Source organism: Macaca fascicularis, chromosome 16 (assembly GCF_037993035.2).
Source record: "Macaca fascicularis isolate 582-1 chromosome 16, T2T-MFA8v1.1".
Lineage (NCBI taxonomy): Eukaryota > Metazoa > Chordata > Mammalia > Primates > Cercopithecidae > Macaca > Macaca fascicularis.
In genome coordinates, this window is record NC_088390.1 from 37,354,231 (window position 1) to 37,380,121 (window position 25,891).

Sequence of the window (25,891 nt, forward strand, 5' to 3'; positions counted from 1 at the left end):
GGTTGGTTGCCTGGGAAGATACATGTCTGATTATCGGACTTGGAAGCAAGATAAAGGAAAGAGGCTGCTGGTTTATGTTATAGAGATTTTCACTCGTTAAGGAAGTAACGAAGTAAGGAAGTAGGGTTATTGTAGAAATACTATTTTACAGTTCAAGTTTGTAAAACACAGGTGAAGGTAATTGTTGATGGGTCTCTTCCTCTGAGATCACCAAACTATCTGTAGACTGATTGGTAGACTCGCAGAGACCACTTGTTCTTGGACAACAGTTAGAAGCATACTGCCCTAGGCAGTAAAAAGGTGGTTGTTGAGGGCAGCAAGAGGCGGTGCATTTTTCTTTCCTTAGCAAGTATGTACTAATTGCCTTTTAAAACTCCTGACCATAGGGGATAAAATGATTACAAGAAAGATACCTGCCCTGCTCCCATGGAATTTACATTGTAGCACAACAGTGGATATTAAACAACGTATCATCTGGTTATGTAATTACAGTAATAAGAATCATGTAGGGGAGGTCAAGGAAGCTTACTGCTGTGGGGTTCAGGATGGCATCTCTGAAAGTATGAATAAGGAAAGTGGTGGGAGAATAAAAGGAGAGTGGCAGAGACTCAGACTGAGAGATTAATTGGGATAATGACAATTGTGGGATTCAGTGAGGTATATAATGTGTTTAGTGCCTGGTACTTGTGCTCAGTAAGTGCTAATTAGTGATTGTTTATAGCAATATTGTTATCTTGGATGATCAAATAGAAGATCCCTAGCAAGTAATTTTATAAAGACAAAAATTTTGTGTCAACTCTATAGTAAAACAATATATCCTTAGAATCAGTTATCACTTAAAAATCCTTGTTTTATAGAAATTTTTGTGTTTCAAAAGTATAGCTAGGGCAAGTCCCGCTTCAAGGTGGATACTTGAAGGAGGTGAAATCACCTCATAAAGGTGTCTGCACTCCCATGTTCATTGCAGTGTTATTCCCAAGGTAGCCAAGATATGAAAACAGCCTAAATGTCTGTTGATGGCAAATTGATAAAGAAAATGTGTATGTGTGTGTTTATACAATGGAACGTTATTCAGCCTTTAAAAAGAAGGATATTCTGTCATTTGCCGCAATATGGTTGGACCTTATGCTAAGTGAAATAGACCACACACAAAAAGAAAAATACTATATAATCTCACTTATATGTGGAATGTTTTTAAAAAGTCAGATATACAGAGATAGAGAATAAAACAGTGGTTAGGTTATATTGATAACAAAATAGCAGATATGTAGAATAAAGAAGTCTAGAGAGCTTAGGTATAACATGAAGACTATAGTTAATAAAATTGTATTAGGGATTTTTATTAAGTAATTTAACTGCTCATAACACACACACACACACTAACTGATGGATATGTTTTCACTATAGTAACCATTTTATTGTCTATAGACATCCCATGATATCATCTTGTAAATCTCATATGCACAAATTTTTTTTTAAAGGTATTGTTGGGGCAGAGATCAGGCTTAACTTTATGGTTGTATCTGTAGTACCCAGCATAATGCCTGACACATAGAAGGTGTTTAGTCTTTTTTTTTTTTTTTAAGTATCTGAAATATTTACCAGAAATTCTATTCTCTCAGTTGAGAGACATCTAGGAAGGATATGTGATTTTAGATATTAATAAAAGAAATATTCTTCCTTTTTTTCTTACTACAGTGTTGGTATTGGTGCTGTTTCTTCAGGGACGTTATTGATGGCCTTTTAGTTAGAATTTAAATGTTAATCCTTTCTGTAGCCAGCAGGTATCTGTTGGGATAAAGTCTTATTTTTCTTTTCTTGGGAGTAATTGGTGCTTTCTGACTCTCCAGCACTTAGACTTGCAGTATATTAGTTATCTATTGCTGCAAAACACATTACTTCAAAACTTAGCAGTTTAAAACAACAGACATTTATTATCCCACAGTTTCTATGGGTCAGGAAGGATAGGAGTACCTTAGCTGGATGCCTGTGGAGCAGAGTCTCTTGAGGTTGCAGTCAAGCCATTGACTGGGGCTATATCATCTGAAAGCTTTACTGGGGCAGGAAATGATGTGCTTCCAAGTTCACTCCCCTGATTATTGGGAGGAGGACTTAATTCCATGTCGTGTGGGCTTCTTCCTGGTTTATGTTTGTTACCTGGTGTCTAGAGCTGATGTACTGGGCACTTTCCCCCTAGCATGGTTATTTTCTTTGTTTTTTCTCTCATTTAGATGAAAACTTATGTGAATTTTAATGTAAACCCCACCCCCATTATGGTCTAAGGGGCCTTTTAGAAAATGAGTAGAATGTACACAGGGGCAAAAATTTTAGCCTGTGACCTTTTGAAGAATTTTCTAAGTGAAACTAGAAACAAATTAACCATTGTTCACAGAGTGCTTTGCTTAATGTTATGCCTTCTTTTGCTAAATCCTCTTGTTTCTTGAAATCTTATATCTTAAGTTGCTGATAGTTTGTTAATAGAGATAATTATATTTCTTCGTGCAGTTTAGCTTTACATTTCTTCCATTATACCCAAAGATTTCTATAATATAGCAAGAAATGTTTTTAAAAAGGGGTTTTCCCCAATTGTGTGAAAGTAATGTATCTAATTGAAGAGAAACTCATAAAAGTAAAAATTTTTAAAAATCATCTTACTCTTACCTCTCAAATACAATGACTTCATATTTTTAATTTGGCTGTAGGTTTTTTCCTCCTCATTCTAGGCATAATTATTTTCTTATGTGTGTGCCAGTATTACCTTTTTTGTGAAAAATGTGGTTACAAATGTGGTCTAATTTCATTTTGCACTTTAAAAATTATTAATGAGGCCGAGTGCAGTGGCTCATGCCTGTAATCCCAGCACTTTGGGAGGCTAAGGTAGGCGGATCACGAGGTCAGGATATCGAGACCATCCTGGCTAACACGGTGAAATGCGGTCTCTACTAAAAATACAAAAAATTAGCCAGGTGTGGTGGCGGGCGCCTGTAGTCCCAGCTACTTGGGAGGCTGAGGCAGGAGAATGTCGTGAACCTGGGAGGCGGAGCTTGCAGTGAGCCAAGAGCACGCCACTGCACTCCAGCCTGGGCAACAGAGTGAGACTCCGTCTCAAAAAAAAAAAATTATTAATGAGATGGTCATATTTTTATATATTTACCGATCACTTATCTTTGCATTGCCCCTTATTTCTTGAAGTTTTTCCAATAAATATTCTTATTAATAGACAAGACAACCTTATCTATTAGTTATGTAAACTTTTTGGTAGCTAATTGTACATTCTTTTACCTCCTGTTTGTTTCTTTATTAGCAGTGTCTTTTTGTTATAGAATTTATACATTTTCTTGTAGGCAGATATCATTGTTTTTATTATAGGTGCTGTGTGTTTGTCTTGCTTAGGAAAACCTTTCTCACTCCAGTATTATTAAATTATTCTTTAGTATTTGTCCTAATAGTTTTATGGCTTTGTTTTTTCTTAATCACACACACACACGCACGCACGCACGCACACGCTCTTTGAGACAGGTCTCGTTCTGTCGCCCAAGCTAGAGTGCTGTGGTGCAATTACGGCTCACTGCAGCCTCAACCTCCCAGGCTCAAGATATCCTCCCACCTCAGCCTCCCAAGTAGCTGGGACTCCCGGTGCATACCACCACCCCCAGCCAATTTTTAAATGCTTTTTTTTTTTGTAGAAACAGGGTCTCACTTTTTTGCCCAGGCTGGTCCAAAACTCCTGGGCTCAAGTGATCCTCCTTCCTCAGCCTCCCCAAAGTGCTGGTTTTACAGGCATGAGCTACCACACCTGGCAGCGCCCATATATATATATATATATTTTTTTTTTTTTTGAGACCGAGTCTCCCTCTGTCGCCCAGGCTGGAGTGCAGTGGCGCGATCTCGGCTCACTGCAAGCTCCGCCTCCTGGGTTTACGCCATTCTCCTGCCTCAGCCTCCCGAGTAGCTGGGACTACAGGCGCCCGCCACCGCGCCTGGCTAATTTTTTGTATTTTTAGTAGAGACGGGGTTTCACCGTGGTCTCGATCTCCTGACCTTGTGATCCGCCCGCCTCGGCCTCCCACAGTGCTGGGATTACAGGCGTGAGCCACCGCGCCCGGCCCATATATTTTAAAATTTGGTGTGAATTAGTCTTGTCTTTTTGATGTGGCATCATTGTGTTGACTAATCCATTCTTTACCATTGATTTGAAAAACCACCTTTATTATATTAAATTTCTGTGTAAATAGGAGTATCTTTTCTGTGACTGAAATTAATTTATACTTTTGTACAGGTTGTGTTATAAGAGCTTAACAGTATATTTCAGTACTTGGTCATGTCTCTTGTTCGTGTTTTTCTTTTTTTGCTTTGTTTTGTTTTGTTTTTTGAGATGGAGTCTTGCTCTGTCGCCCAGGCTAGAGTGCAGTGGCATGATGTCGGCTCACTGCAAGCTCCGCCTCCCGGGTTCACGCCATTCTCCTGCCTCAGCCTCTTGAGTAGCTGGGACTGCAGGCACCCACCACCACGCCCGGCTAATTTTTTTTGTATTTTTAGTAGAGACGGGGTTTCACCGTATTAGTCGGGATGGTCTTGATCTCCTGACCTCGTGATCTGCCCTCCTCAGCCACCCAAAGTGCTGAGATTATAGACGTGAGCTACCGTGCCTGGCCTTGTTCTTGTTTTTCAAAAATTTCTTAGATATTCTCACAAGTTTATTCTTCTAAGTTAACTTCAGAATCAGCTTACCGTTTTAAATAAGCATCCCCCTTCTAAATCTATTATAACATCTCACTACTTTCTCTTCTGTTCTTACTAGCTTAACTGAGCTACCATCCTCCCTTGAGTAAGACTGTTTTCTAACATAGAGCAACAAGAGGGTCCTTTTAAAAACATAAATCGGATTATGTCATTCCTTTGCTTAAATTCCTTCAGTGCCTTCTTCCCCTGTCTTTTGGTTATCTATTGCTGTATAATAAGCTACTCCAAAGCCTTGTAGCCTAAAAACAACCATTTTATTGTGCTCACAATTTTTGGGGTGGAGGAATTCATGACACGTTCAGCTGGGCAGTTCTTCTGTTCCATATGGTGTTGCTGACACTGGAGAATTCCTTCCTTTATGGCTTCTTCAGTCACATGTCTGGCTCATCAGTGCTTCTTGGCCTCTCTCTCCAGAATGGTGTCCCATTCTTCAGAATCTTTGCGTGTGGCCTCGGCTTCTCACAGCATGCTGATCTCAGAGTAGTCCCATTTTTTACATGGCAGCTGACTTCTAGGAAGAGGGAAATGAAAACTGTCAGACCAATTAAGGGCTGTGGCCTGGAACTACACAGCGTGCCTTTCAGCCGTATTTTATTGGTCAGAATAGTCACTGGGACCTGCTAGATGAAAGGAGGTAGAAAAATAAATTTCTCTTCCTAATGAGGGAGTGGCAAAGTCTTATTTCAGGAAAGCAAGTGGGATGAGAGATACTTGACAGTTGGAAAATATAATCTGCGACATCATCAAATTCAAAATAAATTCAAAGTTCTTAAAATGGCCTATAAGGCTTTTCATGATCTGACTCCTGCTTCTTGAATCTCTGACCGCATCCCCTAGATTTTCCTCTTTTGTTGCCTTTGGGTTAACCACATTGGCCCTCTTGGTAGGCTTTGAACATGCCACACCCAACATCGGATCCATTTTACTTACAACTACTGCCGTGAATGCTCTTCTTTAGATCTTTGCATGGGTCTTCCCATTCTCATTCATTCATTCATTCATTCGTTTATTTTGAGACAGGGTCTCACTCTGTTGCCCAGGCTGGAGTGCAGTGGTGTGATCTTGGCTCACTGCAACCTCTGTCTCCCGGTTTAAAGCAATTCTCCCACCTCAGCCTCCTGAGTAGCTGGGACTGCAAGCATGTACCACCATGCCTGGCTAATTTTTGTATTTTTTGGTTTCACGAGGTTTCCCCATGTTGGCCAGGCTGGTCTCAAATTCCTGACCTCACGTGATCCGCCTGCCTCGGCTTCCCGAAGTGTTGGGTTTAGAGGTGTCAACCACTAATCCCATGGCTGGTCTTCCCTTTTTTTTTTTTTTTTTTTTTTTTTTTTTTTACTACTTTTAGGTCTCTGCTCAAATGTCACATCTTCAGAGAGCTTCCCCTGACCACCTCATCTGATAAATTCTTGGTTACTTAGAACTCCTTAATCTTGATTTTTTTTTTTTCTCTGTCATAGGATTTGGTGCTGTTAGTAGGAGCCTGGGAGATCTGAGTACCACTTTTCTTCCTTCCCTGCCTGGCTTCTGAGCAAGTTGAGAAATGAGTAAAGGTGGAGGCCAAAATATATTTTTAAAATTCCTCTGACTAAAGGGAGATGAAGTAAAGGGAACAAAGTATCATGAAGATTCTCAGATGTCCAACATGGGACATCTGAGAGAACAGGTTCAACTGGGCAGTTCTTCTGTTCCATATGGTGTTGCTGACACTGGAGATTGTGGTATTATTTACTAAGACAGGAAACATGGTAGGAAGATTATGAATTAAGCTTTGGAAATGTTGAGTTTGAAGTGCCTACAAGTTATCCATGTGGAGAAACCAAATGGACGTTTGGATAACACATCTGAAGCTCACAAGAGTTTACATTATAGATTCAGGTTTGGTAGTTGTTCTAGTTTTCTATTGCCGTGTAACAAACTACCACAAACAGTAGCCTAAAACTCGCAAAATTACTCTCTTACAGTTTCTGTGGGTCAGGAATCAGGGCATTGCTTAGCTGGGTTCTCACCAGGCTGAAATCAAGGTTTTGGTTGGGGTCTCAATCTTATCTGAGGCTTGGGGTTCTCTTCCAGGCTCACTGGTTGTTGGCAGAAGGTTCAGGAATCTGGGGAGACAAGATTTTTGGGAGCACCAACCCAGATGTTTTCATTCCATGTGTCAGAATCTTGTTCTTTCCCAGCCGGGTCCCTGATCTGGGCGTAGGTGACCTGCTGCCTTTGGGAGTTCAACCTTTGAAGCTCCACACGTATAGATTTAGATACCTAATCTATCTATCTGTCCGTCTGTCAGTCCTTCCGTCCATCCATCCATCCATCCAACCTGTATATCTCTGAGATATAGAAGTATAATAAATGAGCGATAATTAAGTGCTGGTTCTGGTCCTTAGGTCTCTCTGCCCTCTTGCTGCAGGAGAGGAGAGTCTCTGTTTTCAGAGGTTCTCTAGCTTTCAAACTTTCAATTGGAAGTTAATCAGCTTTTTTGTTGTTATCTTTTTTTCTTTGAAATCAACAGCTGGGAGTGAGGAGCACTGGGCAAATGCAGTGCAGGCCCAACACCAGCTTTGGCCAACCCCCACTGGGAGCCTGGAGTGAGAATGGGAGCCTGGGGCAAGAATGGCTCTTCTGAGTTGCCCAGAATTGCGGTGGCTGAGGTGTCCAGGCCTTTATATTGCCATATCAATTAGTCCTTGGATGTGGGTTATCTTGGGAAGGGTATGACCTTGAACAGGGTTGTTGCCTGTAGGTGAGGCATTCCCTGAAGGGGCTGACTGATAGCACTCCCAGCATTTAAGGCAAGTCCTTTTTTGAAGGAGGAACTGGGTAGCACCTCAGGGTCTACCACGATTTCTCTGTATCCACCAAATGGCCAATTTGTTTTTGTTTTTTATTATTATTATGCATTCATGGATTTAAGCATATATTTAGCAAACTTTCTGTTATGTGTATAGAAAAGGGCACAAATTGTAAATACACAGCTCAGTTAAATGTTCACAAAGTAAACACACCAGTGTAAACAGTATCCAGATCAAGAAATAAAACAATGCTGTGAATCTAGAAGTCCTCCTCGTGTTTCCTTTCAGTCACTGTCTTCCAGGGATCTGTCCTGACTTCTGAAATCATGGGATGAATTTAGCATGGTTTTGAAATTTATGTAACATCATACAGTATATCTTGTTCTGACTTCTGTCAGTATTGTATTTGTGAAATTAAGCTCACAATTATAGTGTATTTTTTCATGGTATGACTATACCAGTTTTTATAAACCACTTATGCTGTTGACATTTGGATTGTTCCAGTTGTTGGAAATTATAAAACATGCTGCTATAAAACGTTGTTGTGCCTGTCTTTTGGTGAACATATATACATTTCTGTTGGGTATATATATCTAGTGAAATTGCTGAATGTATGTGTGTGTGTTCACTTTTAACAGATAATGCCAATTTCAGCAGATAATGCCAGTTTCCAAGGTAAGTGCTGAGTTACCTACTAGTAGCTCACCAAGGTTTCCAGTTGCTGTAATGTGCTCCTGTTTGTAGAAGACACAGCCTTCCAGGGCTTATCACTGAGAACTGTATTTACTAAGGTCTCCACTAGCAGATTCTGAACTCTTTTAAAGTCGTCTTGAAGCTGCAAGGCTTTCAAAATCTGCTTTTCAGAAGTTTTTAGTTTAGCCTTTTTACACTCTTCCACTCATGGGGGCATTTGAGATTCCCTCACGTCTTCAGTTTTGCCAATCTAGCTCTCAGTGAACACCAGAATCTCTGATGGTTTCTTCTTCCAATAGAGATATATTGCCTGGGGAAAAAAGCCTTATTTCTCAATCTCTTTTCCTGACCAGAATCTGCAAATGTCCCAGGGGAAAAGCAGCTGCAGAAGATCCCCTTATCTCATTATAGCTCACTCTTTTTGGAATCTTAGTGTTACTAATCCCTATTCCTTCAGTAGCTCTCTGAATTCTTCAAACAGATGATTTTTATATTTCATCTTTTGTTAGAAATTAAGTTTGTGGTGGGAGCTATTGTTTTGCAGTAAATTACTCTGTCCTACATGGAAACAGTAGTATGGATTTAAATATATTTAATATGTTTCAGTAAATTGCTATCCTTAACAATGTTCAAATTATTACACTTTTGGCCAGTGGGGACCTCTTTAAAATTCATTCCTAACCATTTTTGACTTGACCCTTATTAGTCAGTGCTGCTGTCTGGTATGACAAGATGTTCCAGGGTCATTATGTCCTTTGTGTGTGTGTGTGTGTGTGTGTGTGTGTGTATATGTGTGTGTTTTTACCTCCAGACATAGAAGCAGCCATTTCCTAAAGGAGTTCAGATTCCTTTTACTGGGAAATGGTAGTTCAGGATTACAACTGAGTGAGGATTACTATGGGATTGGTCATTAGTCATTACTATGGGATTAGTCATTGTTTCTAGGCATTTTCAGTGGACAGAAGTAGAAGTATATGTTTTAAAATACAAAATAAAATATCTTGACTTCATATAGATACTTCTATTTAAAATTCAAGACTACAAGTGCTTTACTTTACCATTACTTTTATTTCCCATGCTGAAAGTCTTGGGTTTTTAGAGACACTAGGAGTGATGGAATTAAAATACCACAGAATTATTTAGTTCCTTTCTTTATGATTATACCATTAAAGAATTAGATACAGATTTCAGTTCATTTGTTCATTTTTGATTTCTAGACTTCTTAAAATTTTAATTTTATGTTTATGTAAGTTACATAGTTCTAAAATGAAATCTACAAAAACAATATGTATTCCATATAGAATATGGATTCTATCCTTGTCACTTCTACTTTATTTCTTTTCATTTCCTAAAGGCAACCACTAACTTTTTTGAGCATTTCATTCTTCTGCTGTTTTGTTTTGTTTCTTAATATAAGAAACATATATTTCTATCTCCTCCCTCTTCTTAGATGAATGGAACATACTGTGTATATTTTCTCCATCTTGTTTTTTTTTTTAACTTAAGATATATCCTGGAGATTATTCTATCATTTAATGAATTTTGATTCATTTTTTGGTTTTACATTACATTTAATTTTATACATGCCTTTTATTTAAGTGTCACTGTGTTCATGCTCTTTGCTCTTTCAGCATATATAAATATATACACATATATACACGTACACGTACACACACACACACACACACACACACACATTTTTGAGACAGAGTCTTGCTCTGTTGCCCAGGCTGGAGTGCAGTGGGGCTTAGCTCACTGCAGCCTCTGCCCCCTGTGTTGAAGCAGTTATCATGCCTCAGCCTCCCAAGTAGCTGGGACTGTAGGTGTGCACCGGCTAATTTTTTTGTGTTTTGGTAGAGATGGAGTTTCACGATGTTGGCCAGGCTGGTTTCAATTGTGTGCCTTGGCCTCAACGTATATTTTTGTATTTAGAAAGGTTTATTCAGACCAGCATTCAGACTGTGTAATGATAAGGAATTTATTGTAGAAATTAGATTGTATACAGTTTTGAGGGGATTAAGTGAGGTGAGTATCTAGTACGGGGAATTGGAGGATCAGGGGAGTCCACTAACCAGATCGTCCAAATCAATGACAATGGATAGATAAGTTGGAGGGGTTTGGGAAATCTGAGAAGTTAAGTATATCCAGCCACTGAAGTGAGATTATGAAGGAGGAGCTAGAAGAGGGCACTGTGGGACACTCTTGCCATGTAAGGTTTGTCTTACAAAGCCCTGTAGGTTTGCACCCGAGCATCTGGTGGTAGGTTTGGGCTAGTATTGGTCAGCAAAGTGACCACTGGTCCAAAGAAAGAGCTGGACGTAGAGTGAAAGAGAGTAAAAGCTGGAACTTTCTGGGTGCTCTGTATCTGTCTCTCATTGTATCTTAGTGTGAAAACCTTCAGAACAATAGCTGCTGCTTCACTTCCACATTTCAAACAAATTTTATACAGGTTGAGTATCCCTTATCTGAAATGCTTGGGACCAGAAGTGTTTTGGATTTCAGATATTTTTGGGTTCTAGAATATTTGCATTTTACTCCTCATGATCATCCCTAATCTGAAATGAGCATTTCCCTTTGAGAGTCATGTTGTTGATCAACAAGTTTGGATTTTAGAGTGTTGTAGGTTTCAGATTTTTGGATTAGGGATAGACAGCCTGTACAAATTACCCTTTAGACCAACTCTAACCCAGAACCATACAGTAAATGGGATCTGGGAAAGTAGTTCCCAGCTTAACAGTTAACACACCACACACCACCAGTACAATTTGTGTTTTTGTTCTGGTGGTTACCATTATATTAATACCTTTATATGCTATTCTAATTTCCTTCTCTTTTGGGGTGGAGGGGTATTATGTGTTGGTTTTTTACTCTGAGCAATAATGAAATGAACTAGAAACCTCCTTTTCTCATCTTTTTTCCTAGCATTTTACTCTCAGTTAATAACAAGACAAGAAACATAATCTGCTATTTATATACTGTCACCACCCTCCCTCTCCTCAATTTTGATAATTGTATCTATATTATCAAGTACATAAAGCAGTCACCTAATATACTTTCTCCCTTATTACCACCATTCTCAGTTCTTTTAGAAAATACAGTGATGCTCCAGCTGGGCGCGGTGGCTCATGCCTGTAATCCCAGCACTTTGGGAGGCCGAGGCGGGTGGATTACCTGAGGTCAGGAGTTCAAGACCAGTCTGACCAACATGGTGAAACCCCATCTCTACTAAAAATACAATAAAGATTGCCAGGCATGGTGGTGCACTCCTGTAATCCCAGCTACTAGGGAGGCTGAGGCAGGGGAATCGCTTGAACCTGGGAAGCAGAGGTTGTGATGAGCCGAGATTATGCCACTGCACTTCAGCCTGGTGACAGAGCAAGGCTCTGTCTCCAAAAAAAAAAAAAAAGAAAAAATACGATGATGCTCCACATAATGACATTTTGGTCAATGATGGACTGCATATGTAATGGGAGTCCCTTAGTATTATAATACGGTATCTTTACCTTTTCTATGTTTAGATATACAAACACTATGTGTTAAAGTTGCCAAGAATATTCAAAACAGTAACATGCTGTACAGTTTTGTACCCTGTATACCATATAGCCTAGGGGTGTGGCAGGCTATACTATCTAGGTTTGTATAAGTACACTGTGATGTCACATGATAGTGGAATCATGTAAGGACACATTTCTCAGAACATACCCCATCATTAAGTGACACATGACTAAATATATTTATGATTCTTATTAATGTGGATGTCTCTCGAGGTATTTTGGTCATCTGAAGCATATGCCCTAGTATATCCTCCAGGAAAAGGAAAAGGGAACAAAATTTCCAGGGTTCTTGCAGTTTAGAACAGTTTGTCATTGCTATACAATTGTCTCTCAGTATCTGAGACATTGGTTCCAGGACCCCCCATGGACAGTGAAATCTGCAGATGCTCAAGTCCCTGATATGAAATGGTGTGGTATTTGCATATAGCCTGCACATATCTTTCTGTGTACTTTAAATCATCCCTTATAATACCTAATACAATGTAATACTATGTAAATAGTTGTTATTTATAATACCTAATACAATGTAATACTATGGAAATAGTTGTTATTTATAATACCTAATACAATGTAATACTATGTAAATAGTTGTTATACACTGTTATTTAGGGAATAATGACAAAAAGTCTGTACATGTTCAGTACAGACATACTAAATTTTTTTTTTTTGATCTGCAGTTTCTTGGATGCGTAGATGGAGAACTCATGGATTCAGAGGGCTGACTGTATTTGAATTCAGTTTGGCTATATATGAAATCCTTGGTTTATGTTTTCTTTAAATATCTTACATTTATTTTACTTTATTGTTTTCTGACAAAATTTTGTCAAAGTCTGATGAGAGTCTAATTTTTTTTGTATAAATAATTTCCTCTTCCTGTAAGTTCAAAAGATTTTTTTTTTCTTGTTCACAGAAGTTCAAAATATGTTCAGGTGTTGGTCATTCTGGCTCACTTTTTCCAGGTGTGTGGTATGCACATTAAAGATACGGCTTCAAGTTTTTAAAAATTTCGATAATAATTTCAGCAAAGTTTTCTTGAATTCTAGTTTCTATGATCCATTTTATTCCATTGGTTTGGTTTCTTTCTTTGGTGATTCCTGTTATATGTATGTTGGATCTTCTTTTTGTATCTTTTTTGTCACTTTATTGCAAATCCTTACTATCTCATATGTAATTACTTTTTTATATTACAACTTTCCTCCTTATTCCTCCTTTTTTTTTTCAACATTCGTTTACTCTTAAAGCATTATCTTCTGTGTTAATTCATTCTTGTGTATCTTCTGGTTAGTCTTCATTTCTGAAATGATTTATCTTCTAATTATTTCTTGAGTTCTGCCAACTTATTTCTATCTGTAATTCTTATTTGTGTTATTCCACATCTTTTGTATTTTTCTTAATTTCTCTTGGCTCACTTTGAAATAATCATTTACAGTTTTCATCTCTTGGTGGATATGTCTTTTTGGATATATTGATTTTCTGTTGTTTAGATCCTTACTATGTTTTTCTGTTTTGTATTCTTTTTTCTTATAATAACTTTACATATTATTTGATCATAGTACTTTTCTGTTGGCTCATTTTTATGTGAAATTAATTTTTCTGAATTGGTAGGAGAGATTTGTAGGCCAGGATAGCTTTGTAGCTTTATGGCTCTAGAGCTTATTCTTTTTTTATTTTCATGAAATTAAAAAAAAAAAATGGTCTCATTCTTTCAGAACTCTCTTGTTCATCTTTCTGTTTTTCATCTTTATTTGGACCTTTTTCCTTTTCTCCCTTTACCCGTGTTTTTGGTTTGGAGTTTATTCTCAGCAGTTTCTTCTCAGTGTGGGCTAGAACTGTGCTGTCCAGTCAGATCTAATAATTACATGTGTGGCTACTTAAAGCTAAATTTAAATAAACTTTATTTAATAATAATTTAAATAAACTTTAAACTTTTGATTTCTCATCTATGCCAGCTAGGTTACAAGTGGTTAATAGCTACATGTGACGACTAGTGGCTATTATATTGGGCATTGCCCATACAGAGCAGTATCATTACCACAGCAAATTCTATTAGACAGTGATGGTTTTGAATGTGCTCCATTCTCTTCAGACTTTATCATAGGCCTTTTTCACTCATCTGCAAATTGCAGTAAGCATAACTACCCTCTGTTTTGGCTAATATTCCTAAATTGGGCTGCTGTGCTTTTTATTAAGGATGTAGTACATTGGGGAATCTCCTCTTGTCAGATCCATTAGACATTCTCCTTCCACCTGCTTTCTCTTGCATAGATGCTTATACCACACCAGTGTTTTTGGTTTTTGTTTTCCAGAGACAGGATCTCACTCCATTGGCCAGGTTGGAGTGCAGTGGCTAGATCACTGCAACTTTCTGGACTCAAGCAGTCCTCCTGCCTCAGCCTCTTGAGTAACTGGATTATAGGCACACACTACCAAGACTAGCTTTTTTTTTTTTTTTTAAAGTAAAGATGAGGTCTCACTCTGTTGCCCAGGCTGATCTTAAACTCCTGGACTCAAGCAGTCCTCCTGCCTCAGCCTCAAAAAAGTGCTGGAATTATAGGCATGAGCCATTGCGCCTGTCCCCAACCAGTTTTGTAACTGTAAATGGTTTGTTTCTATTTGTTCACTTCCCTGGGTTTGGGAATGAGGGGCCTTGTCCCTTCATTTTCATGTAGATGTTCATCAGTTTGTGGTTTTACTAGAAGAATTCTAGTTTCTCTTAATTTTTTTTTTTTTTTTTTTTTTTTTGAGACAGAGCCTCTGATGCTCAAGCTGGAGTGCAGTGGTGTGATCTCAGCTGACTGCAACCTCCACCTGCTGTTCAAGCCATTCTCGTGCCTCAGCCTCCCTAGTAGATGTGTGCCACCATGCTTGGCTAATTTTTTGTATTTTTTAGTAGAGACAGGGTTTCACCATGTTGGCCAGGCTGGTCTTGAACTTTTGACCTCAAGTGATCTGCCTGCCTCGGCCTCCCAAAGTTCTGGGATTACAAATGTGAGCCTCTGCACCTGGCCGTTTCTCTGATTTTTACGGGATACTTAGGGAGATTCACAAGCTGCATTTTAGCTCCTGCTGTCTTCTGAAAGTCCTATTTTTGGCCCTTCAGGTTTTTTTCCTCCATAATCTTTATAATTAACATTACAAAGTTTTGTAGTTTCTGTTCTGCCCACTCCTTTACATTCTAAAAATGCCCCCCCCATTTCATTTAGTTTTTTTTTTTTTTTTGAGATGGAGTCTTGCTCTATCACCAGGCTGGAGTGCAGTGGCGTGATCTCGGCTTACTGCAATCTCTGCCTCCTGGATTCAAGCAATTTGGCAGACCTCAGCCTCCCAAATAGCTTGGATTACAGGTGCATGGCACTACACCCAGCTAATTTTTGTATTTTTAGTAGAGTCTGGGTTTCACCATGTTGGCCAGGATGGTCTCAATCTCCTGACCTCGTGATTTGCCTGCCTCAGCCTCCCAAAGTGCTAGGATTACAGGCCTGAGCCACCGTGCCCAGCCTGTTTAGTATTTCTTTACTATCAAGATAATCGTCCATTATTAACTGATTTAGCAAACTTGGGCATGCCCCTTGGTCTCTTTCCACCTTTAGTTGTACTATGTTAAAAACGAGAATGTTATATTCAGGTTTGTTTTTTTTCACAGAGGAACATTGCTAGGTTTCTTTGTTAGCATTAGCAGGGTTTAATATTAACAGTAAGTATGTCCATGATGCTTTTGCTGTTTTTGAGCAGAGTAGAGATGAACTTCTAGACAGTGGAACTTAACTCATTCACAGAGAAATGTAAATGTGATCTTCTCATAGAATATTTTTTCTCATGGGATTTATCTACTTGTGTTCTTTTATCCCTTCAATTGTGTAGCTGAGGGTGCTTATCTTACTCAGTCAGTCTTACTGTGTTTTTTCCAGGTTTTATAGTTTGTTCTTGCTTCTGAACAATCAGCAGTTGTTTGCCATTATTGACTAGAGGTCTAGGACATAGATTTTCTTGGTCTGTTTTTCTTTTAATGTCTGAGTTCAATGGATAAGGGAAACGGTTGTATGCATTTTATTGCAGACATTCTCTGAAATAATTTTTAGCCACAAGGAAATAGCTCTATTTCTGTGAGTCATCATTTCTTCTTATATAGTGCTGGGTGAAGAATTTAATTTTGTAGCTAGAGATTTAAGACTTCCAGAAAGAAAGCTGCAAAAGTGAAAGTTTCCAAAGAATTTAAGATTTGCTATAATAAATGCTATCATATATTGGAGTTTGAAATTCAGATATAGTTATCTGTGTATCATATATTGGAGTTTGAAAATTGGAGTTTGAGGTGCAAATATAGGTATCTGTGGTTGATACAATTTTCCTAAAACATCATGATTTTCAATGGGAAGTAAGTTATTTATAGTCATTTTTAAGGATAAGCTCTTAACATGTTTTTTTCTTTTTTTTTCAGCTTCCAATAAAAACAGGACAGCAGAACACACATACCAAAGTCAGTACTGAGCACAACAAGGAATGTCTAATCAATATTTCCAAATACAAGTTTTCTTTGGTTATAAGCGGCCTCACTACTATCTTAAAGAATGTTAACAATATGGTGAGTATTTGGGTTACTGTGTTTCGGGGAATTTGCTTTCTTTTGTTTTTGATTAAAAAGTTTAGAACAGTATATTTTGAAGTATGGAAAGGGATTTTCTGTGGACTTTGGATATAACCATTAATCTTATTTTGTTTACAAGCACAGAGAACCTTTTTTATTTTATTTGTTCAAATTTTTAATTAGCTGGGTTTTAGATTCAGTGAGCGCAAGTAACTAACTTTCATTTTAATTTATTGTTTCCCTTAGAAACATCTCCTATTCTTTGTGACCATATTTCCTTTTCCAGTATTTTTCTTGAATTAGGATTTCATACAGCTTTTGTGTCATACACGAACTGACTACAGTAATCTATTACACATATTTTTCTTCAGCATCTTATTTCAATTTACATATGATTGTCTCAGCCCTAAGTAGATGATAGAATATGATCTCATAGTCCTAAAATGTGGATTGATTTTTTAATGAAGATATTACTGTTTTTTCTACCTTCTGTAACCTGTGACAGATTCTGTAGTAGTTAGCCTGTTGTTGAAACAGTTTTTCTCAAATACCCGTTTCATCAAATAATTCCACTGTTAAAAGCTCATTTCTTTCTTCTTCCCATTTTCTAAAATCTATTGACGTTTCCTAGACTTCAGAGTACTCCAACTGTTCTCCCACTGTACCTTTGAACATACAACATCTTTTGTCTCTCAAGTGATCCCTTCCTCTCTCTAAATTCCTATTTAATGTTTCCATTCTAAGCTGTTCCAAACTAACATACTCAGTTCCTGGCAACTGATCTGGATTTTTCTTGATTAACTCTGAACTGTCTGCCAGTCTTTAGCATTTATTTATTTATTTATGAATGAATGAATAAATGAATGAATGACAGGGTCTCATTCTGTCACCCAGGCTGGAGTGCAGTGGCGCAATCTCGGCTCACCGTAACCTCCCCCTCCCTAGTTAAAGTGATTCTGCTGCCTCAGGCTCCCCAGTAGCTGGGATTACAGGCATGCGCCACCATGCTCGGCTAATTTTTTTGTATTTTTAGTAGAGACAAGGTTTCACCATTTTGGCCAGGCTGGTCTCAAACTCCTGACCTTAGGTGATCCGCCTGCCTCGACCTCCCAAAGTGCTGGGATTACAGGTGTGAGCCACCATGCCCAGCCTGCATTTATAATCCCAATTTGTATTTGTTTGTATTGAGTTGTGAAACAACTGGTTATAGGTTGTGAAGATCATTCCCCCTCCCTTTTTTTTGAGATGCTCCTTAGGTTTATCAGATAATGTTCTAGTATGACATTGAAAAGACATGAAGTTACCTTTTTGCCTTATTCCCATATTTTAAATACTTTTTCTCTTGTTCTATTTTTTAATTGATACACAGTAATTGTACATGTTTATGGGTACATTGATGTTTCAATACATATAATACATAGTGATCCCACTAGGGTAATTAACATATCCATCATCTCAACATTTATCATTTCTCTGTGTTGGAAATATTGAATATTCTCCTGTTATTTGAAACTATGTAATGTTAACTATAGGCCGGCGCAGTGGCTCACACCTGTAATCCCAGCACTTTGGGAGGCTGAGACAGGCGGTGAAACCCTGTCTCTACAAAAAAAAAAAAAAACCTTAGCGGGGTGTGGCGGCATGTGCCCATAGTCCCAGCTACTCGGGAGGCTGAGGCAGGAGAATGGTGTGAACCCGGGAGGCGGAGCTTGCAGTGAGCCAAGATGCGCCACTGCACTCCACCCTGGGTAACAATGAGACTCCGTCTCAAAAAAAAAAAACTTAACTATATAATGTTCATGTAGTCATTCTACAGTAGTATAGAACACTAAGTCTTATTCTTCCTATAAATCTGTATTTCTGTATCCTTTAACAAATCTCTACCCACCCCGATTCCCCCATCCTACCCTTCCTCCCTCTAGTGTCCTGTCTTCTACTTTTTACTCTTTTTAGCTTCCACATATGAGTGAGAGCATGTGGTGGTTAACTTTTTGTTCACATCATCCTTGGTGTGTTTCCTTTTAAGAAAGTTGCTTACACAATACTCTAAACGTACAAAACTAATAAACTGGAGGTGTAGAAAATTGTTTACCTTCTTTATGGAAAAAATTAGTATTTTCCCCCCAAAAGTAGGACTATTTATAAATATATAAAGAGATTTACCTAAAGACATTTAATATTTTTTTTAGCTCCTCTGTTGCAGTGTGTGGGGCACAGTTTAGTATTTGCACATATGAATATATGGCTGTGTTCCCAGTTAGATTGAAATATTTTAATATTTGGGACCCTTTTTTCAAAACAAAACAGCATTGTTATATTGGCTTTCATTTAGTGCTTATTAAATAAGTTTTCAAAACCATAGTCTCTTGTTAATACATACGTAGTATTCATTTTGAGGATAGTGAGTACTTAAAATTCACTATGGTGCTGTGGCATTTTTTTGCTATAAAACTTAAGACTTTGATTATTTCTTGGCATAAAAGTGTAGTTAAATCCCCAATTCAAGATTCTGGTACAGATCTATATATGTGTCTAAATCCTACGTATTTTTAAAACATGAACCAAAACAGCATCTTTTACTGTTACAAGGTTAATGGCAAACTCTTAATAAATGCCATTTCTGTTTGCCTGACAATTTAGTTTTTATGAGGATTAGGATAAAATCAGAAATAATAAATTTAAGTATAGTATAATCTGGGAGATAAAATAGAAGATTATTGTTGATCTTTTAGTCTTTCACTTTTCAGATGTGTGTTGATTGGTAGCAGAGAGTGAAACTAACTTTTATGTTCTGAATATCTTTTCTGTTAGAGAATATTTGGAGAAGCTGCTGAAAAAAATTTATATCTCTCTCAGTTGATTATTTTGGATACACTGGAAAAATGTCTTGCTGGGGTAAGTAAATTGATCTTAAGTAGGCAGGCTTTGTGAATTCAATCTTGAGAATGATCTTATGTACCAAAGTACAGATGTGGATCAAGAGGACAGTCATACGGACTTTTGTCTAAGACATATAAATACGAGTTTTGTTAATAATAGCTGACCTGGTGACAATTTTTCGTGGGAAAATTCTCTCTTTTGTAAATTAAACAGATGTTAAGTTTACTTATAAAATGTTATGTTTCAGCCACGTATCTGTCTCTCAGGTTTTTAGAAAATATTTATGAAGAGATCACTATTTAATTTGACGGATCTCTCAGAGAGTTGTTGGAGAATGTGATTCAGAAGACCAAGAGTAATCTTGTATTTCCTCCTATATGAATATGATTTTGATATTCTACTTTTCAAATTTATGTAAATGAGAACTTAAAAATTAAACCTATTAAGGATAGATACTACCTTGAGAACACTTGTTTTATGTAGACACACACACGTGATAGGTATGTGGAGGACAGTACCAAACAATTATTTCTCTGGTTTCCTGTAAGTTGTTACCACAGTGTATTTCAACCATTAATTAATTTGAACTTTTTCAAGACGATTTCTATTGTGTAAAGAAAGCATTTCTATATGTCAGTATCCTTAATTCTTCCTGGAACATGGTGAGAGTTTATATAAATATATAAATTGAATACCTCCATTTTAATGATCTGCCTAGTCCATGTGTATTGAAATTAACTCATTTCTTATGTTCTCTCTTCCTTTGGCTCAGAATTCAGAATTTTGTTTTTATTCAGAATTGCTTCCCTCTTCCACATATGTTGCAGTTCGCTATAGTAAAACTAGTTGAAAGAGACCTTAATATATGAGGACTGATAGTGTGGTTGAGAAGTGTTGGTGGAAGCACTGGGATAGGGAATTGAAAAAAAAAATTATATTGACACAATTGAAAATCTAAGCAAAATATATATGTATACACAGACGTTATATATATATACACACTACATGTTGTATATATAAATATATATGTATATAGTATATATAGACATTTCCAGTATATGTATAAATATATATATAGTGTGTGTATATATATATTTTTTGAGACAGAGTCTCACTCTGTGGCACAGGCTGAAGTGCAGTGGCACTCTCTTGGCTCACTGCAACCTCCACTTCCTGGGTTCAAGCTATTCTCATGCCTCAGAGTCCCGAGTAGCTGGGATTACAGGCATGCACCACCATGCCCAGCTGATTTTTTTGTATTTTCGGTAGCCGTGGGGTTTCCACTATGTTGGTCAGGCTAGTTTGTCTCCTATCCTCAAGTGATCTGCCCACTTTGGCCTCCCGAAGTCCTGGGATTACAGATGTGAACTACTGTGCCTGCCCTAAGCATAATATTTTAAATTTTCTTATTGACCCTTGACCATATTCCAAAATTATGGAGACAGTGTTTGTAAGTTTTCTACTTAAAATCGAAGGTGAGCTAGTTGTTTTAGCATGGTATTTTCTGTTAACTTGTGATATGCTATTGTTCGTGTAAAATGGAGTGAAAGAGCTAAAGAGCTGTTACATAGAATGATGGAATTGGGAAGGTGGGCAAATTTTAAGCTTTTCTTGAATCAGTTTTTTCCAGTGGTCTTATTACTTTGACTGCAAATTACGAGTATATCAGCCACACCGATGACTGAATGGTGAGGTGTGGGGTGGTTTATTGCCTTGTTCAGTTTCACAGCTTTTCTCCATTAACATTTGTAATTGAGAGGTAATGATAAATGTATTTTGGAGAATGATACTGATATTATTGGCCTCTGTTTGATTTAATACTCTTTGAAGATAGCCTAATTGAAATGCTAATAAGTGGGCCTGGTATAACTTATATAATGCATAAAATGTATATTACCTTGCCCTGCTCTACTGTTGAAAAATGTGTACGCTTTTTCATTACATTTATGATTTAAAAAATAATGCTATTTATATTATTGAACAATTGTTTTCTTTATTTCCTTCAATGATTTTACAGATGTTTCTTGATTCTTAGTTTTAAATCAAAGTAAATTGAGGCAGTTTAAGAAGAACTGAGCTCACAAGTACATGTTTGTCATATACATAGTTGGAATAGTTAAGTGAAAGAAAAATACTTACCAATATGTTGTAAGTGAAATTTTGTAGAATTTGAGGAATCTTAAGTATTTTTGTTCCCGTGAGTATGACTTATTTGAAAGATTTAATACTTCTCAGATTTTTATGTTAGAGTTAACATCTGTATTATTTGGTTAGTCTATAAACAAGAAATAGGCATTGTAATGTGAATTCACAGGTTTTTGTTTTTGTTTTTGTTTTTTTTTTGAGACGGAGTCTCGCTCTGTTGCCCAGGCTGAAGTGCAGTGGCCGGATCTCAGCTCACTGCAAGCTCCGCCTCCCAGGTTCACGCTATTCTCCTGCCTCAGCCTCCTGAGTAGCTGGGACTACAGGCGCCCGCCACCTCGCCCGGCTAGTTTTTTGTATTTTTTAGTAGAGACAGGGTTTCACCGTGTTAGCCAGGATGGTCTCGATCTCCTGACCTCGTGATCCGCCCGTCTCGGCCTCCCAAAGTGCTGGGATTACAGGCTTGAGCCACCACGCCTGGCCCACAGGTTTTTATGAAGTCTGTTTATGTATTGTCCCTATGTTTCAGTGTATTTGCATCTGAGAGTGCTTGGATTGCAGTTACAGAATTGAGCGTAGCACACGATTGTACAGATTTTTGTTCTTTGCCATCTTGCTCAGTGTTATTAAAATTCTTACCCACATACAGACATCAAGACTGTTAGGTGAAATAGTAATGTGGAACAGCATACCTGCAGGATAACTTATCCATTGATTGTTAATTGTAAAGTATATATTTACTTTACAAAGTAGAGATTTCAGTGTTAACACCAAAGTTATCAAACTTGGTGTCATTAGCGGGACAACCTCGCTTTTTGTGCTCATGGTGCGATGTAATGTAACCTGTAGTGAATCCCCTAAACTGTTTAACCTCAATCTAATCAGACCATTAGGTTTAAATTTTAGCTTACAGAAAATATACAGGCTGGGCGCCATGGCTTACACCTGGAATCCTAGCACTTTGGGAGGTCGAGACAGGCGGATCGCTTGAGGTCAGGAATCCAAGACCAGCCTGGCCAACATGGCGAAACCCCATATCTGCTAGAAATACAAAAATTAGCCAGACTTGGTGGCACGTGTCTGTAGTCCCAGCTACTCAGGAGGTTGAGGCAGGAGAATCACTTGAAACCAGGAGGCAGAGGTTGGAGTGAGCCAAGATTGTGCCACTGCACTCCAGCCTGGGCCATAGAGTGAGACTCTGTCTCAAAAAATAAATAAATAAGAAAATACGCAATACAGTAACTAGAAGAGCAAATCAATCTATGTCACTGGAAAATAATTAAATCAAGGATATAGAACATTCTGTAAGGCAGCTGACCCACTTAAAGTCATGGGAAATAAGAGTGGTGAATATGGGCTGGGGGTGGTGGCTCATGCCTGTAATCCCAGCACTCTGGGAGGCCAAGGAGGGTGGATCACTTGAGGTCAGGAGTTTGAGACCAGCCTGGCCAACATGGCAAAACCCCGGCTCTACTAAAAGTACAAAAATTAGCTGGGCATGGTGGCGGGCGCTTGTAATCCCAGCTATTCGGGAGGCTGAGGCAGGAGAATCACTTTAACCCTGGAGGTGGAAGTTGTAGTGAGCTGAGATTATGCCCTTGCACAGAATAATGAAACTAAGGAAACATCCTATTGCAATCGGTGAACTTTTTTGGATCCTTATTGAGTAAAAATGGCTACGAAAGACATTTTGGGGGGCAGTGGTGAAATTTGAATTCAGACTTGGTATTAGATGACACAAGGGAATTGTTTATTTTTCCTTGGTGTGTTAATTGTATTGAAGTTACATTAGAGAAAATTCTTACTTTTAAGAGATGCCAGGTCACATGGGATGAAGTATTATATTTATAACTTACTTTGAAAAGATTCAACCAAAATAAAATTACTTTGAGTAAGTAGTGTCTGTTTTGGTCAGTCTGCACAAAAGCAAGTGTGAATGCCCACCCAGGAATTTACTTAAATGGTAAGACAGATGACACAGTGCACTCATCAATCAGTATGAGTTAAGTTGATTCTGTAATTGTAGAACTCACAACAAAATGGGGATTCCCAGGGAAGGGCTCATTTGATGAACAAGAGAGCAACAGGAATGGGAGAACTAGTAAGGATGGCAGGGGGATTGAACTTTAATTGTGATTATGGGGTCAGAGATGGAACCATCCTCTTTATTAAACTATCTTTAGACAGATGTAGCAAATATGATAAAATGTTAACAGTTGTTAAATCTAGGAAGTGTGTATATAGGTGTTCATTATTTTTGTTCTGTGTGTTTGAAAATTTTCATAATAGAAGTGTTTATAGATCAAATTAAAGTTTTAGAATAATGTGATTATTTCTATTTTAGCAACCAAAGGACACAATGAGATTAGATGAAACGATGCTGGTCAAACAGTTGCTGCCAGAAATCTGCCATTTTCTTCACACCTGTCGTGAAGGAAACCAGCATGCAGCTGAACTTCGGAATTCTGCCTCTGGGGTTTTATTTTCTCTCAGCTGCAACAACTTCAATGCAGTCTTTAGTCGCATTTCTACCAGGTTAGTGTGTAAATCCACATGGGACTAAAGTAATATGAATACTAGAAGTCTTGATTTTGACTACATAAAAAGTTAACAGAAATGAGGATTTTTGTTTTTGAGACAAATTCTGTTGCCCCTCACAGCAGCTTCAACCTCCCAGGCTTAGGTGATCCTCCTACCTCAGCCTCCGGAGAAATGAGTTTGTCTAGGCTTTCGTAGAAATTTTATGCATTAATATCTTCGACATTTTAATTGTGTAATATTGTGATGTTGATATGTGCAATTAAATAAGAGCACTGTTATGAATGTGAAAGTCTAAATTTAACATTAAAATATCTGCCGTGAGCAGGCTTTAAAAAACAATACTAGGTATGAACTTTTGGTTTGGCTTTTTAAACATTATTCCTTTAAATGAAACTACCCAATCAGATGGAATAATTGATGAGAGTAGTCAGAATTCGAATACTTTCACAACTCTACCCTTTATCACAAGATCTTAGGTTACCAAAAAACAAAACAAAAACAAAAACAAAAAAAAACCTAAGTGATGTGGAAACACAAGGAAGTGAATAATTGCGAAGTAGAATTCTCCAGAAAGTGGACTGTGTTTTAAGTGTATGTAAAATACTGCCATTTATTGAGTATTTACAGCATTTCCTTTGCTGTCTCATCCTCACAGTAACCCTGATGATACTTCCCCCATTTTACAGGTGAGCAAACTAATACTCAAAAAAGTTAAGGTGATGTGCCAAATAATGGAGGACCCAAAATTTCTAAGTCAGACTGGCTTCAGAATTCATATTAGTTTCACTATACCAGATTGCTTCCCTATCTATTTTAGCCACATTTTGATGAAATCCTTTTTATAAAATATACTTCTGTTTTTAAAGATGTATCAAAAATATAATTCAAGCTTTTATTGATGACTCAAAATCATCCTGAGCATTAGTTGTGATATGCTACATACAGGTGGAGAAATTAGTATAGGTAGTGCCCAGTGGGATAGAATTATAAGTGACAGTAGCAAGTAACTCTGCAAATTATTGTTATGCAAATGATTTGCCTTTCTCAGGCAAGTAAAGTCAAATGGGTTATTAACTTAATTAGACACTATAGCACAAATTATTTAGTGATTCATGAATCGAAGACTAATACCGAATAGAGAAAAACAGTCCTCTCTGTTGATGCCTGCATCTTTGGCTTGTCAGTATTGTATGAACAGTGGACTTTATTAGTCAGATTTACTGATTCCTTTGTTGTTTTCCAGCAAGTGTGAATGACAACATACATCACCATTTGAGAATTTGTGTTATTTTTTTTGGAGGAATTGATTAACTTCAAAGTCCTGCAATCCTTTTAATCAACAATGACATTTCTATAATTAAGATCCTAGGCAGCAATATTTTTCAACCTCAACACAATTCTTGATCCAAAGAAAATTAAAGTTTTATTTAATGGTATATTATTGATAATCTTGAGTGACATATATATGATAGAAAAATATTTTCCTGAAATCTTTTGAGCAGTAACATTTTATATTCTGAGTAATAATACAGTAGTTGAGTCAGCAAGGTAATAAATACCTACAGAATAGGAGGGTGGAAAATTGTATTTAATAAAAAACGCAAACTGTTTTCATTTAGGTGACTGCTCGGCCAGCCTTACTATTTGAAACACCTGTTACATTGAAGGTTGAAAGTGATACAAAAAAACCCAAATGTCTTTTAGTCTATCAATGCATGAGCTGCTTTATAGAACACAACAAATGTGCCACCTTGGAAAATTCTAGAAAATTTCTAGTCACCAAAGGTTTTACTTTATGGGATTTTGCAGCATTAGCACATGTAAAAAATAAGCAACTTTTGTTTATTTCCTGAATCTAGTTCACTGTTGCCAGAATAGAAACCAAGTGTCTAAAATTTTATTAGCTTTTAGAGGACAGACTGCTCAGAAATGGCATCTATGAAATAACATTGTTTCAGACA

The 25,891-nt window shown here is 37.5% G+C and overlaps 1 protein-coding gene across 11 annotated transcripts in view; it reads left to right on the top strand.

Annotated features, from left to right (window-relative positions):
• The window catches only part of NF1 (neurofibromin 1), a 292,484-nt gene that overhangs the window by 51,172 nt on the left and 215,421 nt on the right, over positions 1-25,891 (top strand). For 10 of the 11 annotated variants that reach the window (XR_012425488.1, XR_012425489.1, XM_005583358.5 and 7 more), the window contains exons 2-4: positions 16,221-16,364; positions 19,179-19,262; positions 23,734-23,924. Coding sequence is in view for 9 of the 11 variants with exons in the window: in XM_005583358.5 (XP_005583415.1) it covers positions 16,221-16,364; positions 19,179-19,262; positions 23,734-23,924 (419 nt within the window). In the remaining 2 variants the exon portion in view is untranslated. Of the gene's footprint in view, positions 1-12,692; positions 12,742-16,220; positions 16,365-19,178; positions 19,263-23,733; positions 23,925-25,891 lie in introns of all 11 variants that reach the window. The other variant, XM_074018949.1, reaches the window with a different exon arrangement.